The following is an 18,410-nucleotide window of genomic DNA, read 5'->3' on the forward strand; positions in this document are numbered from 1 at the left end:
CTATCTGGGTAGTTTATGAATGGCAAGCAAGTGAAGAGTTGCTTAAGCGTTATGTTCTACCATGAAGATCATATTGTATATGAAATTTCTTGGTCCATTTCTCCATGGTGTAGACCATGGGTTCTTAACCTGAATCATGTACAAATTTACAAAGCTTGTGAACTGGCATGGGGGGGGAATTACAGCTTTATTTTCACTAAACTAATTGCAATTTAGCTTTCTGTTCCAATAAAGTATGTAGGCAATGAAGCACTTATGACTCTTGACCTGAAAAAAAGCTTAGTTACTTCTATTACTCTCATTGTCTAAATTATTATACCCTAGAAAATGGTATTGTTATTGATTTAATGGATAATAAAGAAGCTTATGTCCATCCGCCAGTCAATGTCGACTGGCGACTACACGGAGGAGAGCCTTTTCTGTTGCAGCTCCGACCCTGTGGAACGATCTCCCTGTCGAGATACGCACCCTCACCACCGTCCAGGCCTTTCGCGCAGCCCTCAAGACCTGGCTCTCCCAACAGGCCTGGGGATAAGTCTTTAATTTGCCCCACCCGAGTGTTGAATGTTGAATGCAAGTTGTGTTTTTATTACTCTATTTTGTTCACATATTGTTTATTTTGAATTGCACCCCCTCCCTAATGATTGTAAGCCGCCCTGAATCCCCTCAGGGAAAAGGGCAGCCTATAAATCCTAATAAAATACTCAAAAAAAAATTACTCAAAAAATGTATTACTGTACAACATATTATTGTCCAATATTATGGACAATATAATCTATCTAATATAATCTATCCCAATGCAAGGTGTACCTAGTCTGGTGGTAACATTTTTATTTAGCGAGAATCATTTTTTCTCCATTGATATAAGCATAATAAAAAATCTGTCCCCCATGTCTTGCAGCCTTTCTTTCACATAATGTTGATTGTTAACAAAAGGCTACATAGAAATCATTTTAAACCATAACCAATCTTTAGGATGGATCCCGATTTAGATGCAGTAGATCTTATTTTGAATTACCGGGACCATGATGAATTGTATAAATTGGATTGGATTGGTTTGGATTTATTAAATTTATAGGCCGCCCAATCCCAAAGGACTCCGGGCGGCTTACAGAAAATAATTTTTTAAAAAAGGGTTAAAAACAAACAGAAGAAGCAGATTAAAAGAAGCACATCATGCACCCGGTCTAATCGGGGCTGGACCTCGGTCGAGAGGTCAACAGCCCCAGGCCTGCCAGAATAGCCAGGTTTTGATAGCCTTTTGGAAGGCCATGAGAGTGGGTAGGGTCCGGATCTCTGGGGGTAGTTCATTCCATAGGGCCGGAACAGCTACAGAGAAGGCCCTCCCCCGGGACGCCGCCAGCCAACATTGTCTGGCTGATGGCACATGGAGAAGGCCCAACCTGTGTGATCTTATCGGTCGTTGGGAGGTGTGCGGCAGAAGACGATCTCGCAGATATCCAGGTCCTAGGCCATGTAGGGCTTTAAAGGTAATAACCAGCACCTTGAATCGTGCTCGGAGACCGATAGGGAGCCAGTGCAGCTCGCGGCGGATAGGTGTAGTGTATCGCTTGCGCGGCTGCATTCTGGACTAATTGTAGTCTCCGAACATTTTTTCAGGGGCAGCCCCATGTAGAGCGCATTACAGTAATGCAGTCTTGAGGTGACGAGGGCGTGACTGTTTGCAGTGCCTCCCGGTCCAAATAGGGCCGCAACTGGTGCACCAGGCGAAGCTGGGCAAAGGCCCCCCTGGTCACAGCCGACAGGTGATGTTCTAATGTCAGCTGTGGATCCAGGAGGACCCCCCAAGTTGCAGCCGACCCCTCTCTGAGGGGAGTACATTTTCTCCCCCAGGCTTAGGGACGGACTAGCTGGGCTGTCCTTAGGGGGGCAACATCCACAGCCACTTGGTCTGTCCAGATTGAGTGCGAGTTTGTTCACTCCCATCCAGACCCTAACACTTCCAGGCACTGGCACATCACTTCCCACGCTATGCTGAGCTGGCACGGGGCAGACAGATACAACTGTGTATCGTCCGCGTACTGGTGGTATTTAATCCCGTGCCGACGAATGATCTCACCCAGTGGCTTCATGTAGATATTAAATAGGAGGGGGGACAAGACCGACCCCTGTGGCACCACATAATTAAGGGGCCTAGGGGTCGACCTCTGCCCTCCAACCAACATCGACTGCGACCTGTCGGAGAGGTAAGAGGAGAACCACCGTAGAACGGTGCCTCCCACTCCCATCTCCCCCAGCCGTCACAGAAGGATACCAAGGCCGCTGAGAGGTCAAGGAGCACTAGGATAGAGGAATATCCTCTACCCCTGGCCCGCCAGAGATCATTGGTCAGTGCAACCAAAGCGGTTTCGGTGCAGTAACCAGGCCTGAAACCAGACTGAAAAGGGTCTAGATAATCTGCTTCATTCAAGGTCCATCAGAGTTGAAGGGCCACCACCTTCTCAACAACCTTCCCTAATAAAGGGAGGTTGGAGACTGGACGATAGTTTTTAAGAATAGCTGGGTCCAGAGAAGGTTTTTTGAGGGGGGGCCTTACCACCGCCTCCTTCATAGGTTGTGGGAAAGATCCCTCCCACAAAGACGAGTTCATAATTCTCTGGAGCCAGCCTCGTGTTACCTCCCTGTTGGTCGAGACCAGCCAGGAGGGACACGGATCCAGTAAACAGGTGGAGGCACTCATCGCTCCCATGGCCTTGTCCACTTCCTCAGGAGTGACAAGCTGGAACTCATTCCAGGAAATCTGAGCAAGACCCTCCCTCGGCATCTCCGCTGGTACTGTCCAAATGGAGTCCAGGTCTGTCCGAATCTGAGCGATTTTGTCGGACAGAAACAGCAAATTCCTCAGCCCATCCCTGTAAGGCATCCCACGTGTCCTCCCCTTTCAGGAGGGAACGGGTTATCCTAAACAGGGCGGCTGGGCGGGATTCTGCGGACGCAATAAGAGCGGAAAATGTGCACATTTTGCCGCCCGTATCGCCACTAGATAAGTCCTAATAAAGGCTCTTAATAGTGTTTGGTCGGATTCGGAGTTGCTAGCCCTCCAGCGTCGCTCTAGGTGTCTCTTTTGGCGCTTCATCTCCCGGAGTTCCTCGGTAAACCAAGGTGCCCTCCTGGATCCACTGCCGCGGAGAGGCACAATCCGGTCTAGCGCCTCAGTCGCCGCTGTATTCCAGGAGGCGACCAAGGACTCTGTCGGATTGTGGGCAAGAGAGTCAGGTATTTCTCCAAGCTTGTGGTGCAGAGACATAAGGGGAAAAGGGGAAAGCCACCACTACGTACCAGATTTGATAGATTTATGCATAACATACTTTTTAAGGCACTTTTTGTGATATTCTCCAGAGTCCAAGCGTGGGTTAACACAGCCTATCTGCCCTTGGACTGAGTGATGTTTTTCTGTTGACCATGCCTCCCTTTGCCTCTGCATGCTCAGTTTAAAAACTCAGTCCGCCCGTTGGGACTGTTTTGGGAGTGCTCCAGTTCAAGGACAGATAGGCTGGAGTTTTTTCCCACTTTCTTGGACCACCTTGATTCATCCTTGTATTCAGTGCATTGTGCAGGTTTGTTTGGAGGCTGAGAGGTCGCCCGGGCCATCCCTGTCACCACCAGTCACAAGCGGTCCAGGGCGTGCGAGCCGCTTGCCCAGCGGCTGCTGGCGAGCGGCGGGGGTGGCGGGAGGCACACCCAGGCATTGGTTCCATGCTCCCTCCCCCAACCGCCATTCAGTAGACCTTGCCGGGCGTTTTCGCCACTAGCTGGAGCGGTTTCCTTTCTGTCTGGCAACAGCACTGATGGTTAGCTGCTTTGCGCGCTTTTCCCTCAGGCGATTTGGATTTGGCGGAAGGAGGCTACGCGCGCACCAGCCGCCATTTTGATTCGCCGGAGCAAAGTTGTCGAGTGAAGAAGTTTTCTCCAGCTTCAGGAGAGCAACGTTTACTCTGCAGCCAGGGAAAGACCCGTCTTTACCTCTCAGCGATCGAAGAACGCCGCAGGGAGGAACGGGGCTAGTCCGGGTCGCCGGCTGGCCTTCCCCTCCGAAGCTAAGTCTCGGGGCGCCGAGGGTGGTGGGAGAAAGGACCCCGGCCACCAAGCGGCCCTTCCCTCCTGAAGTGTCTGCGAAAGCATTTTTCAAGCCGGCTGGCCAACGCGTGAGCCCGTTCCAGCAGCAGCTACCTTCCATGCCCATGGGTGCCTTGAACATGGCTGAGGAGTGCAGGGAGGCCTTGGAGGAACAAGCAGGGCCCTCCAGCAAGCGTAGCAAGCTGGATCCCATGGCTAGAAAAGGCAAAGGGCACAAGGGTCCTAGTGGCAAGTCTTCCCCAGGGACTGCAGGGACCGCTGTGGAAACCAGGGGGGGTGTCTAGGCCCCTCCAGGAGGCAGAATCCCTCTCGGCCCCTCAAAGCAGGGACAATTCCCCTCTACTAGGGAGGCCCAATCCCCAGGGGGCAGCGAATTCATTTCGGGGGAGGACTGTGAATCCAGGGATCCCTCACCGGAGGCTTCCTGGGGTTACCCTGATTCCCCTAGCTCTTCCATCAGAGAGGAACAAGATTCCCTTCTGGGCTCCCTGCGTGGGGAGGGCGGATCCAGCTCAGGCAGAGCAGGCCATAGCAGGCCTCACAAGCATCACCCAAAGAAAGTCAAAAGTCAGGCCCTTTTGGCTGAAATGAGGGAGGTGATCTCCTTGGCCATTTCCCAAGGGATAGTGGAGGGTATCAAACACAGGGGCTCCTGCAAGGCTAAGGCCCCCAAAAAGAAGCATCAGGCCAAGGCCTCCACCTCTAAGGAGCCGGCCTCTACATCTGCTTCATCCTCTTCCTCTAATTCTGATTCTTCCAGCTCTGAGCAGGAGGGGTCTGAGGAATTTGTGCTGTCTGAAGACGAAGACCTGCCTCCTGACAAGCCGGCCTTTACTGGCCTTTTCAAGCCATCATTATTTAAATCAATCCTGCACAAAGCTATGATGGCTACGGAGCTAGGCCCCACTTCTAAGCCTGAGGCTGCAAAGGCCTCTACATCCAAAGATCACAAGCATGGGCTATTTAAAGAGACGGTGTCTGCCCCGGAGGTCATCCCTGTACCTGATCTCTTTATGGACGTCGTTCAGCGCCAATGGGTTCAGCCTGGCACGCTGACCAACCCCAATGGGGGGGATAAGACCCTTTATGCTGTAGAGGGGAAAATGGAGGACATTCTAAAGTTTCCGGAAGTGGATGCCCCGGTAGTGTCCTTAACATCTAATTCCAACCTACCGCCTGAGCTTCTGGAAGGATTGAAGGCTGAGGACAAGAGGTCAGAGAAGGCGTGCCACAAGACTCACATGGCATCTGCCTGGGCCATTAAGGCATCCACCTCTGCCCCATTTTTTACCAGAGCTACCTTGTTCTGGTTGAGACAGCTCAAATCTAGGCCACCGCCCAAAAAATCTCGGTGGTGCCATGAGCTCACTAAAATTATCACGGCAGTTGAGTACTCAGCTGATGCCTCCTTGACAGCGGCAAAGTTCGCGTCCAGGGCTCTCGCCTCCAACATCGCTTCCCGCCGCCTCCTGTGGCTTCGGCACTGGCAAGCCGAAATGAAGGCCAAATGGAAACTGGCTTCAGCTCCCTTCAAGGGAGGTCTCTTGTTCGGAGACGCCCTGGACAGGTTTGCCACCGAGACCAAAGACAAACGAAAAATCCTTCCTGCAACGCTTAAGAGGGGCGAGTGTAAGGGATCCAGTTCCTTTCGTAAGCAACCTTATAGGAACCAGGAGTCAGGGCCTTCGACTCAGACATCCTCCTATCAGAGGCCCTTTCAGCAGGGGGGAGACAGACACCAGGACAGACCCTCCTTCGGGTCTCGAGCTAGGCAATCCCAGTGTTCCTTTTGCAAGCCATTCAGAGGGGGCGGAAACAATAATGGCAACTCCCGCCCTTTTCGTAATGGGAAGTGACGATCACAGGGGTCCTCCCATCAGGGGTCGGCTGAGCCTGTATGCCGACAGGTGGGAGGAGATAACATCGGACAAGTGGGTCCTCAACACCATCCGGAGGGGCCTGGTTCTGGACTTTCTGACCTTCCCCCAGAGAAAATTTCTTCGCTGTCCTACCCCCAAGAACCTAGAAAAGAGGGATCGCAGGAGGGCCGAGATTCTCCATTTCCTCCAGATAGAGGCCATAGAACCAGTCCCCAAAGATCAGGAGAGGAGAGGGTTCTACTCAATCCTCTTTCTGGTCCCGAAAAGCTCGGGGGTGGGTGGGGGTGGAGAGCCATCTTGGACCTCAAGAGCCTGAATCAGCATCTGGCCTACAAGAGGTTCAAGATGCAGTCACTCCACTCCATCCTGGACTGTGTGAGGGAGTGGGACCTATTGACCTCCATAGATCTCAAAGAGGCCTACCTGCATGTCCCCATCCATGCGGCCCACAGGAGGTTCTGAGATTTAGTTCGGAAGGGAAGCATTATCAATACAAAGCGCTCCTCTTCAGGTTATCATCAGCATCCAGGACATTTACCAAGATACTGGCAGTATTAGTGGCCCATCTCCGCAGCCATCCGGTCCGTCTGGAATGTTATTTGGACGATATAATTATCCATTCTCTCACCACCAAGCAGGCTCACCGTGATGTCACACTGACTGTGGAGATGCTGCAAGAACATGGCTTTTCTGTCAACTTGGAGAAGAGCCAGTTCCGGCCGTCCACCCGCATTCAGCATCTGGGTGCAGTCATCGACTCCACCTCCTGCCAGGTATTCCTGTCACCAGATTGGCTGTCCAACCTGAGACACAGAGTGAAGCGCTGCAGACTTTCCAGGTCGGTGCCCATAGTTCAGCTGTCTCAGCTCCTGGGGATCATGATATCGTGCTTGAAAGTGGTCCCCTAGGCTCGTCTCCACACCAGGGAGCTGCAGTGGTTTCTGCTGCCAATGCAGAGGGCAAAGATCAGCAACTGCCACAGGCGCATTCGGCTCCCGCAGAAGGTGATCCGGTCTCTGGCCTGGTGGAGGTCCAAAGCAATCAGGAAGGGCTGCCTATTCAAAGAGCCAGAAAGACTCGTCACCATGGACGCCAGCCTTCTGGGGTGGGCCGTCCATTGTCAGGGTCACCTTGCCCAAGGCCAGTGGACTCAGAGGGAGGCTGCCCACAGCATCAACTGGCTGGAACTGAGGGCAGCCCGACTCGCACTGTGAAGGTTTGCCAGTCTCGTAAAGGGGACTCACGTACTGTTAATGACAGACAATGTGGCGACCAAAGCCCATATAAACAGGCAGGGGGGCACTCGCTTGAAGGCTCTCATGCTCGAGGCAGAGACTCTGGGCAGGTGGGCAGAGCGTCATCTGGCTTCTCTTAGTGCAGATCATATCTCCAGCACCAGCAACCAGGAGCCGCCAACGCATCGACCACTCGGAGTGGCGCCTGCACCCAGACCTGTTCCAACAGATCATGAGGAGATTCGGGAAACCGCAAGTAGACCTGTTTGCCACACACACCAACACACATCTCCCACATTTCTTCAGCCGTTACCACTCACCTCTACCGGAGGGGACGAATGCACTGAGGTCCGAGTGGCCTCAGGGACTGTTATATGCGTTCCCTCCTCTACCTCTTATCCCTCAGGTGGTGAGCAAGCTCCTGGCCGAAAGAGCAGACCTTCTCCTGGTGGCTCCCTTTTGGCCCAGAAGACCCTGGTACGCAGACCTTGTCAGCCTCTCAGTTCAGAGACCGTGGCGAATTCCTCAGGACCAAATCTCCCTCAGCCAAGGGGCATCAGTCATCTGGACCCCCAGTGGCTACAGCTAGCCATTTGGCACTTGAGGGGGAACTCCTGAGGAAGCAGAACATCTCTTACAAGGTCATTCACATGATTCAAGTGTCCAGGAGGCCTTCTACTACCAGGATCTACGATGCCACCTGGGCTGCCTTCTCTCAGTGGTGCAAGGCTAGAGACATTGTGGACTCTTCAGCCTCCGTCCCCCAAACCCTAGACTTTTTGCAGGAGGGTCTGGATAAGGGTCTAGCTGTTAGTACGCTTAGACGTCAGGTTGCAGGGCTGTCCACCATCCTGGCCAGGGGATCATCTCGTTCTCTGAGTCAACACCCTCAGATAAAGAGTTTTCTCAAAGGAGCTGCTAACATCAGCCCTCCGGCAGTTCACCGGTACCCATCATGGGACCTCCCATTCATGCTGAAAGCTCTGACGAAGCCTCCCTTTGAGCCTTTGCGCACGGCCAATCTATGCCACCTAACCATCAAGATTGCCTTCTTGGTGGCTATCACGTCGGCATGCAGGGTATCCGAGCTGGCAGCTCTCTCTGTCAGGGAGGATTTGTGCGTGGTTCATTCCGACAGGGTCATCCTGAGACTCGATCCTTCCTTTACTCCGAAAATTAACTCTTTGTTTCACAGGACTCAAGAGATTATACTACCTAACTTCTGCCCCAATCCTTCTCACCCTAGAGAGCGTGAATGGCATAAGTTGGATGTGAGGTGTGCCGTGCGTACTTACGTAAAGAGGACTAAGGCATTCCGACGTTCGGAGGTGTTTTTCATCTCCTTTCTTCCTGCGGCCCTTGGCCGCAAGGTCTCATGGCACACAGTGGGTCGTTGGCCGCGCGCTGGCATCAAACTGGCATATGAACACCAGGGCAAGACGGCTCCGAGCTGGGTCACTGCACATTCGACTAGAAGTGCTGCAGCATCAGCGGCTTGGGCTACCCAGGCATCTATCCTAGACATTTGCAGGGCGGCCACGTGGGCTTCCCCCACTGCTTTCATAAAAAACTATAAAATTGACACCTTTGCCTCAGCCAAAGCCTCCTTTGGGAGAAGAGTATTACAAAGAGTAGCTGAGATTCCAGAGGCTCCGGTTCTTCCCCACCCTGGGATTCAATAGCTTGGGCATGTCCCACGCTTGGACTCTCCGAGCAGTGCACTGGAGAAAGACCGTTGTCTTACCTGAACGGTCGTTCTCGGGGCGCTGCGAGAAGAGTCCAATCCTGCCCGGGGTGTTTTTTCTTGATTGTTGTGACTGTATTGACTGTAACTGATTTCAGGACTGTCTTCCTTCGTTTTTAAACTGAGCATGCAGAAGCAAAGGGAGGCGTGGTCAATAGAAAAACATCACTCAGTCCAAGGGCAGATAGGCTGTGTTAATCCATGCTTGGACTCTCCTTGCAGTGCCCCGAGAACGACCGTTCAGGTAAGACAACGGTCTTTCATCAAAATTGTTACCTAGACTAGAGACAAATTTATAGCAGCCTAATTGTCAGAAATTATTCATTTGTATTGTTTCTTCCCTTTATTTCTTCCCTTCCACCTTACATAGATGGTACCACAACTGAATTTAGGATATTAAAAACTAGTATCCGTAAAATACACTTATCTAATAACTGATAAAGGAAAGCTAAAACATTTAAAAGCTATCATATTACTCACCAGGCTGCAGAAGAACAGCCAGGTTTTTTATTGCAGCATAAACTCTCAATCATATTACTAACGATGAATCACTGGGTTTATAGAATTGAACCAGAAAAACGTCACTATCATATAAAGAGGGCCAAATATCTTTTTATCAGAAAGATGTGAAAGTACATAATGGCTATACTGAAAAGATTTTTTTCCCCATCTAGCATCTATAAAAACTATCACAAAAGCACTTGCTGTAACAATTTCCAAATTCTGCATATGTGTAGAATATATGATTAGTGTTCCGTACTATCTGGTCCTTCACCTTTCAGCCAGAAAATATTCCTCTGAGCTAGAAACTCCCTTTTTTCAGTCTCTGTTGATTTCAAATCAACTTTTGATTTTGCCTCAAGAGAGAGGGGGAGGGGAATCCAAGTGGGCCCTGTTGATTGGAAACTATAAAATCCACATTGAAAGTGTTACTCCTAGAACACATTAGAAGAGCCCAGTTTGCCAATGGTAACTTTGGTGAATCTACTTTTGATTGGTTATCGTGACTCTTCGTCATTGATATCTATGTGATGAATGTTTAAACCTCTGAAATGGAACTGAAAGCTGTGTATGCTGGCTTTATCAAAAGTATACTTGATAGTGATTTTAATCTTATAATAGCAGGCTGTGGACTAGTACAGTCTTGAAATTTCTGGTATTCACTTTCAGTAAAATTCATATCCTCTGGGCAAGATGAGTTCTAGAAGGTTGATTTTATTTAGGAGAATCTTGTATTTTTTATATGACTAATAGATTTGATATGTCTCAAATCTCCAAAAGCTACAATTAGTTTTACTTCTCAGTTTTAGTCTGGTTTTTTTTTGGCTGCTGTTATGTTTTAATTAAAAGAGGTTACTGGTCCAATTGGAGGGGGAATTGTATCTGTTTCTAGTAATTTTCTATTGGTCAAATTTAACCAAACGAATCCAGTATATTTTCCCTTTAAAATATGAAAAGTTACAGGAATCAATCCAAACATTAGTAATTAGTGTATAGTATTGTGTTTTTAAATAGATTCTTAAAAATGCATTGCCATGCATAATGTTTGTACATAATGGAGTGCCACAGGTGTAAGCTTTGCTTTCCCTATTACTGGATTTCTGTACTACATACAGAGCATTGAGAAAGAGAGTAGAATAGAGCAGAACTGAAGAAGCTTCCTGGATGAGAAGCAAAATGTTTTCAAGGAGAGAAAAAAATGAAGAAAGTCCAGTTGCCTTTTGAAAAAGCACCTTTGGGATTAGCATGACCCGGATGATTAAGAATCTCACCGGCCATCACCATACCAATCATCCTATAGGATTGCACTACATAAATAGGATGCATAGAATAGCCCAAAGCATGCATTCCAGTACAAAGAAGTTTCCTGAAGATGGCTATGGAAATTCTCCATCATCTAGGTCATAGTTGTCCAAAAGGTGCTTTTTTAAGAGGCAACTGGACTTTCTGTTTTTTCTTGAAGACATTTCGCTTCTCATCCAAGAAGCTTCTTCAGCTCTCATTGGATGGTGGGGAAGGATTCCCTGTGGATCGGCTCCTCCACGAATCTGAAAGCTCAAAAGGCTAAACCTCTGGTCCCGGTGACCGACTCAGATTGGATCTTGTAGAGTAGAAATTTCTTTTTTAAATTAACTGCAGGCAGGAGGAACTTCCAAATTTCAAAATGTTAATTTTAATACCATAACTTATTAAGGTGAGTTGTTTATATTAATTAACTTCATAAATTATGGTTTGAAGCTGGTTTATTTCTATAGTTTTGTACATTGACCAAAGTCTAACACTTGTACTGGAAAGAGAAAGGCATTGTGACCAAGTAGATCTTAGGTTTGTCCTTATTTATTGTTCAAATTAGCTCAGTGAATGAAATCTTTCATTTAGTCTTTTCAAAAGACTACAGTCGTGATCTTCCAAAATCATGACTATTAAAATATTTTCAAATTAAAAGTAGGACTAAAACTGAAGCAGTTCAAAGGTCTGCTTTTGATTAAATTGGCATGAGATCTCCAACTAGAACTGTACTTGTAGCGAGTAAGAAACACAAGGCAAAAACTTCATGTAGCAGAGCTTGGCGGTACCAGATTCAAGCCAGAAGAGTTCAGTTAGAACAAAATAGCCCTTATTGCGATAGCAGTTGCCTTGTTGTGGCAGCATCATAAAAAAATAGAGAAGCTGCTGCTTAGTAAGTTTACAACATCAGACAACGCAACTTGCCTGAGGGAGAACAATATATCTTGTTACTCATTCTAATATAAGGAAATGGGAGCTAGGAGGGATTTCCACACAGATAAGATAGTGCCCAAGAAAGTTAGAGAGTGATGTTAAACTTTTTGCCAAATGATGCAAATTCCACTTGCTACGTTTATGTTGAGGCATTCTCTTCTGTGTAATTCCTGGTGAAAATACATACTCATTGATTGACTCAATAGTTAAAATTTCTATCTATATTGCTGTATTTGAGAATAGACTAAAACCTATGGTATGTTCATCATATGTCCTTCTGGATTCCAGCAAACGACAAACATACAGGAGGAAAAAATGGTCATTATTTTCCTGCCTTGTTTGTGAGATTCCCAGAACAGTCATCCGGCTTTTTAATTATTATTTTTTACTAGGCTTTGTACACAGCAATGTATACTTAGCCATGATGAGAACAATAGAGGATAATGATAACTGCATTTTAATTGTTCTTTCCCTTTGAATAGAACAGGAACAGTTTATTATTGTGACAGCCAGTTTTGTGTAGTTGTTAAGGCATTAGGCTAGAAACTTGCAGATCACGAGTTCTACTCCCGTCTTGGGCACAAAGCCAGTTGAGTAACCTTGGGCTAGTCATTTTTTCTCAGTTCCGGGAAGGAGGCAGTGGCAAACCACTTCTAAAAAGCCTTGCCAAAAAACTGCAGGGACTTGTCCAGGCAGTCTTCAATTATAAGTGCAAACAGTGAATCCAAACATACTTGGTTATGTTAGATCTTGTTTTAAAATATGGAGATGGGTAGTCAGTCTCTAGCTGACAAGATTGCGCACTCTTCCCCCCCCCCCTTTTTTTTGAAAATGCTCAGGATCCAAAATTCATGCTTAGATAATTACAGGCATCTTCTAAGAGGCATCCATATCTCTATGAGCGTGAAAAGGAAATGCTCCTTTTAAAATGATGTTGCCATTACTTGTTTTCAAAGTTAACATTGACCATAACTTTGATTTTGACAATTTTAGGTTTTTTTGGCCTGCTGGTTTATATATTTTAAACATCAAATTGTAAAAATTTCCCAGATTTCACATTTTCTAGCCTTTATTATTACCTCTGCCTTTATTTTGAAAATTGCCTATGCAACTAGAATCTCCATAAAGGGACAGCTTTAATATATAGTCTGACATTTAACGTTGACTTTAGTACAGAGTTCGACTGTGTATCATTAATTGTACAAAGTTGTATGGAGAATAAAGCAGACAGTGTTTGCTGCATCAGACGATTGCTGAGAAAGAACTAAAGAGAGGGAGGGCGAGAGGGAATTCTTCCTATTTATGACCTAAACATTTTCTAACCATGCAACTTTTAGGAAAAAAAGCTAACTGTCTTTAGTGTTTGAGAAAAGGTCTCAATCCCTTAGAGGCTCTTTAGAAAAGGTTATGTTGACATCATGGGTTTGGCAGAGCCAATTTCCAAAGTACCCTACTGAACGTTGGCCTTCTAAAACAAAATCCCCTGCTATGCCCACCTGTAATAGAAATAGTATATTTGTGGCAGTCATATTTCTAGGCAACAACGTGGACAGTGTTTCCTATTTGAATGAATAGTATTAGTGCCGTGCTAGACTAACCCTGGATATTAAAGTCTTGGCGAATTATAAAAGATTTGCTACTGCTCCCATTGTCTCATTTAATAAGAATTTGTGCTTTTCTTGCCTGTCTTCTTCATGTCCTTGCACCCTTCCTCCTAGCAGCCATACTTTTTCATACTTTGCACTTCATAATTCAGGAGCATTCTGAGTAAATTCTTCCATTTGTAAACATAAAGCTGAGCTATAACAGTTACAGTGCTGTCAAGCTATCAGCTGAATCTAATCAGTTGTAGGGCCGGAAGTCCTGTGTCTCTTCAATACATTCAAGTTCATATTCGTATGGTCTTGCCTACAAAAATGTGTGAACAATTTTTTCTCAATAATGATTTCAACATTGGGTTGAAATTGGGTTCTCTGCACGTTATTAACAAGTTATTAATCTCATTCATGAGCACTAATCCAGTAGCTTTTAATCAGTTAACGCACCTATGGTAACACAAGCTCGACATGAACACAAAACCGTAATCTATCTCATGTTTTCCATATTATAATGAGAATATATATATTGTTACTGCCAACTGAAGTAAATTCATTGTTTTGATTGTCAGAAATCATTTCTTTTACATTTATCTGTGTTCAGCTGCTGCATTGATCAGTACTTGATATCTCATGGATGGTGACATTATGAATGAGGGAGAAACGTTTCTTTATTCATTTCTCTATAATCATGCATATATCAGGATTCCAAGTAACACCCCCAATGAAAGAAGACTCCGAGGCTCGGAAGTTCCTCAAATTTCCATTTTATTAGAGATGTCATATTGGCATATCTGGGAAAACCTGAATCTGAAAGCTTCCAGGTTCTCTATACCCAAATGAAAGTCCAAGCCCCTGCCCAGCACCCACATGGCCATCACATGGCCCAAATAGGAACCATCCCTACTGGAGTTACCTCCCAGTCATACCCCTCCAGGTGCAGGGCAAAATGTTCTTGACTCTTTGAGAAAGGAATGTTATGAGTATATATCTCCCATACTTCAAATAATCTCCCCTCCCATTTTTCCATACCATTGAATGTGACAGGCCTGAAGGCCCAATGCAAAATATGGCTTCCAGGCCTGACAACATAACTGATATCCAGACAGTCATATCTGTTTTATTTGGCCTTTCCTTAACCCTAAAAAAACCCATTATCATAATCTTCCTTCAAAAGCTCTTCTTTTTTAGAATTTTATCCATTTATGAACAGAAAAGTAAAACAATATTTCTTCACGCCTGCTAGCTTTTATACTTCACTCCTACAGATTCTCATGATGGAACTTTCCTATTTTTACAGCAACCAGGCCTTGGGTTATTGAACTCACTGAGCTATCCACCATAATCCCAAATCACTTTCCTGTTAAATTCCATCATCACACACCGTGTGAGCATATACGTAAAGTTAGGTTGCTTTACTGCGTTGTGCAGCATCTTACCCTGCAATTTGACTACCTCAGTCTCCCAATTTGGAAATATATTTTTCAAGCTTTTTGAAGTCCCCCCCCCTGTTATTGTTTCATTCAAACAACCTAATTTGTTGCTGCCCTTCTAACAGCAAGGTAAATTGCATTCAAGTTCAAAGACATGACTGGAATAACAGTTACGCATCAATTGTAAAATTTCATGAGATGATACATTGGGAATAGTTGATTCTGATTTTTCTACAATTCACTTGACGTTTAACTTTTTTTGTTCTAAATGTAGGCTGTCGGTTGCACATGCTAAGCATCTGTATTGTGAGTTTCTGAGTAGCCATTTATTGCATAGACTTGGGTAATAAAGACGCTACATTCAGGCATTTACAAAGCCTGAATACCATACAGGCTTTTTGCTAATCTTTTGTTGTTTTTTCTTCTTTGCTTGTATTTAGGACTTTTCAGAACTGGAAAAGAGAGATCCCCAGGAGTTAGTTGGTAAGTACTATTAAAATATTATTTTACGTCACCTTGAATGATTGATGCTATTTTAAATGTTCATATAATTCCCTTCTCACTATAAAATCCAAGGCCAATGGATGGAGATGAAAGAAGAAAGGCTCCACAGTCTGGGCCTAACTTTTGCAAGATGGCCATGTACAGTAATAGACTCCTTTTTCTTCTCTGGGACCTTTTTTTCTGCCTACTCAACGTTTCTTCTTTGTTTGAGTTTGCTCAAGTACGCATGTACTTATTCATAACTCTTCACAGCCAACTACTTTTCCTCCTTTGTATAAGAATTACACCTCTGGCAGCCATTGTTCTCATTTTTCTATACAATTGTTTCTTTTTCATGCTTGATCTTTCCCATTTGTCCCAAATATTCCTTCTTTCCCCTCAAATGGCTACAGAGGGCAACTGTTATCCTGCCCATCTACTATAGCATACTCTTTTTTTGCTCAAAGGCTATAGATGAACTACAGAAGAACTACTATTCCACCCACTTTGTTTATTTTCTGTTTAATCATTATGTGAACCCATTTTATATCCTTAAGTGACACTGAGGAGATTGCTGGGAAAAGTTGCTTGAGGAAAAAAAAAGGAATCCAAACCTCTTCAGTGGCTTCCTACTCCCACAGATTAATATTTTATTTCTATAAATGAATTTATCCTTCTTCCTGATGAAGGAATCAAAGACCTTAACAAGTTATCTATAATTTAGGAAGAGTAATAGGTACCACCCTGAGATTTTATTAGCACTTATAATAATTCTCCGAGTATTACTAAGAAGATATAAAGAGTGGGAAAGGAACATTATCAAGAATTGGTATTAAAATACGTTGATTTCATTGTATATCCCTGAATCTACGAATAAGTTAGTTAACTGTATTTCTGTTGCAAAATGTATGCTTGATTTGCACATTGATGCTCCTGATATGTTTGTTTTGCTGCTACCAGAAAGTAAGAAAACCTGCTCTGCTTTGCATAAGATTAAAAGTTTTGGATTGTGGAGAATGCCAGTTTAAATTTATTGCTCCCTATTGTTCCTGCAAGATTTTTGTGTATATGAATAGTTAGATGCAGTACTTCAGCAAGGCATAAGTGGAGAGACCATTTCATTTTGCAAAAGACTGAGTGTCCCCTGTTTTTTTTTTAGCACATTCCTTCATTAATATTACCTATTAAAAAGTTAGGTATAAGCATAATTTTGCAATATAGTTAAAGCAGAAGACCATTTCAACATGAGAGATATGCACAATACTCTCGGATTTTTTCTTTTACAAGCTTGAGCATGTTTCCTTCAAAAATTAAATGTTTGGGCTTTTGTTTTATCTCTGGCTTTTACTATAGTCAGGTTTTGCGGTTTTTTTTTTTTTATGCAGATACCCATACTGCTCGAGGCAGCTTACATGATGATTTCTACTCATTTTATACCTTACAAAGCAATCCCGTAAAGTAGATTGCTCTGCGGGAAGAGTGGCATCCCAAAGCTATCCAGCAAAGTCTGTGGCTAACCCAGAGTCTTCAGTCTATATTTTACAAGTCCAGTCCAACCCCACTTAATGAACACTATTCTCCTCCCCTTTAAATTAAATTAATTTAATTATTCTTCCAACCATGCACAGATATACACCTATACTTTAATATACATATATTAACTGAACTGCTGGCACTGGTGCCACACGTTAAATGCCATCTCCCAAACACCAGACTCATTGACGAATGGCAATGATGGGAGATTAGAGCCCAACACATTAGATTATAGCATGATCAGTGACTCGGTGAAAATATGAAAAAGAAAAAGGGATTTCAGAACTGCTATATAAATTGAGGGGAGGGGAAGGCAGAAATAGATAGGAGTGAGGCATAGCAGAGCATGAATGAATCAGTTTTCATAACATGAACACAGACACTTGAAAATAATTGATGGTCCTGGAATGAAGAGAAAAATTAAAGTTTTAGCAAGTTGCCAGAGGAGAAAAATAGTAAATAGAGTATTAGTTGAATAGGCACTTGATTTGGGCAATGAATGTGTGGTTTGACTTATGGAGATCTTGAGAAATAACTTTGAAATCATTTATCTGAAGTTAATTTGCAGAAGGCTAATTGGCTTGCTTTCCCTTGAACATGGGCAGCTCCCACTCCATGGAGCAAAAGGCAAGTTTCAGTCTCATTGTATGCCTTCTGTAAAGTGAGATGTATATTTTTACAATATATTGCCGTAATGATTTACAATAACTTTTTAGGAATCGTTTTATGATTGGCTGCACCTAGATTGCCCATATCTAGCATATTTAACCATTCATAAAATAGTTGGGAAGTTTTGATACAGAAGTGAAAACACACCCTGTTCTTCTGTGCTTTTGCAAATGCAGGCAATACGATCACATTTTAGACCTGGATAATGGTGTCTTTTCTGCAACTCATGTTGCAGAATTTCTGGTACTCTACTATAGGGATGACATGCAAAAATAATCAACCTTATTTTGCTTTAGGAAATAATTAAAAACGGAACTATTCTCAATGTTGCTATGTCCATTATTGCATATCTATTGATCATTTCTATGATTTTTATTGAATGGTTTTAATTGTCTTAAGATTGCTTACTTGGATGTGTAATTGTATTATTGATGTTTTGTTACTGCTGTAATTGTAAGCTGCTCACAGTCCTTTGATTGGAATAAATAACTAGTGGGTTGCTACACAGAAAGGCTTTCTCCAAGGAAACAGTCGATTTCAAATGGTTGCGGTAAACCTTATTCATCGTTTTCATCCATCCATAGAGGAAAAGCTTGAAAACTAATTAAACACTCAGTTTTCAGAAAATATTGTAAAGGCATAATATAATTTCCCTATGAGGCACAGTTTTGTAGTCGATTTGACAAGAAACTGCACCCTACTAATGGGTGGCAGAAGTACAGGAAGTGCTCAACGTACAACCATATTCGTAGTTACAACAGCACTAAAAAAAAGTGACTCAAGACCAGTTTTCACTGGTCTTACAACCATTGCAGCATCTCCATGGTCACATGATCAAAATTTGAAAGCTTAGCAACTGGTTCGTATTGCAATGTGTCTCAGAGTCATGTGATCCCCTTTTGCAACCACCTGGCAAGCAGAGCCAATGGGGGAAGCCAGACTCACTTTACAACCATGTTGCTAACAAGTACAGTGATTCACGTAACATCTGTGGGGAGAAGAAGGCGGGGCTTAGCAGT

The 18,410-nt window shown here is 44.5% G+C and overlaps 1 protein-coding gene across 4 annotated transcripts in view; it reads left to right on the forward strand.

Annotated features, from left to right (window-relative positions):
• Positions 1 to 18,410, forward strand: part of SAP30BP (SAP30 binding protein) — a 53,690-nt gene that overhangs the window by 19,458 nt on the left and 15,822 nt on the right. For all 4 annotated transcript variants that reach the window (XM_032211659.1, XM_032211660.1, XM_032211661.1 and 1 more), the window contains one exon: positions 15,147 to 15,189. In XM_032211659.1, coding sequence (XP_032067550.1) covers positions 15,147 to 15,189 — 43 coding nt within the window. The remainder of the gene's footprint in view (positions 1 to 15,146; positions 15,190 to 18,410) is intronic.

The sequence above is a fragment of the Thamnophis elegans genome, chromosome 2, assembly GCF_009769535.1.
Source record: "Thamnophis elegans isolate rThaEle1 chromosome 2, rThaEle1.pri, whole genome shotgun sequence".
In the NCBI taxonomy this organism is placed as follows: Eukaryota; Metazoa; Chordata; class Lepidosauria; order Squamata; family Colubridae; genus Thamnophis; species Thamnophis elegans.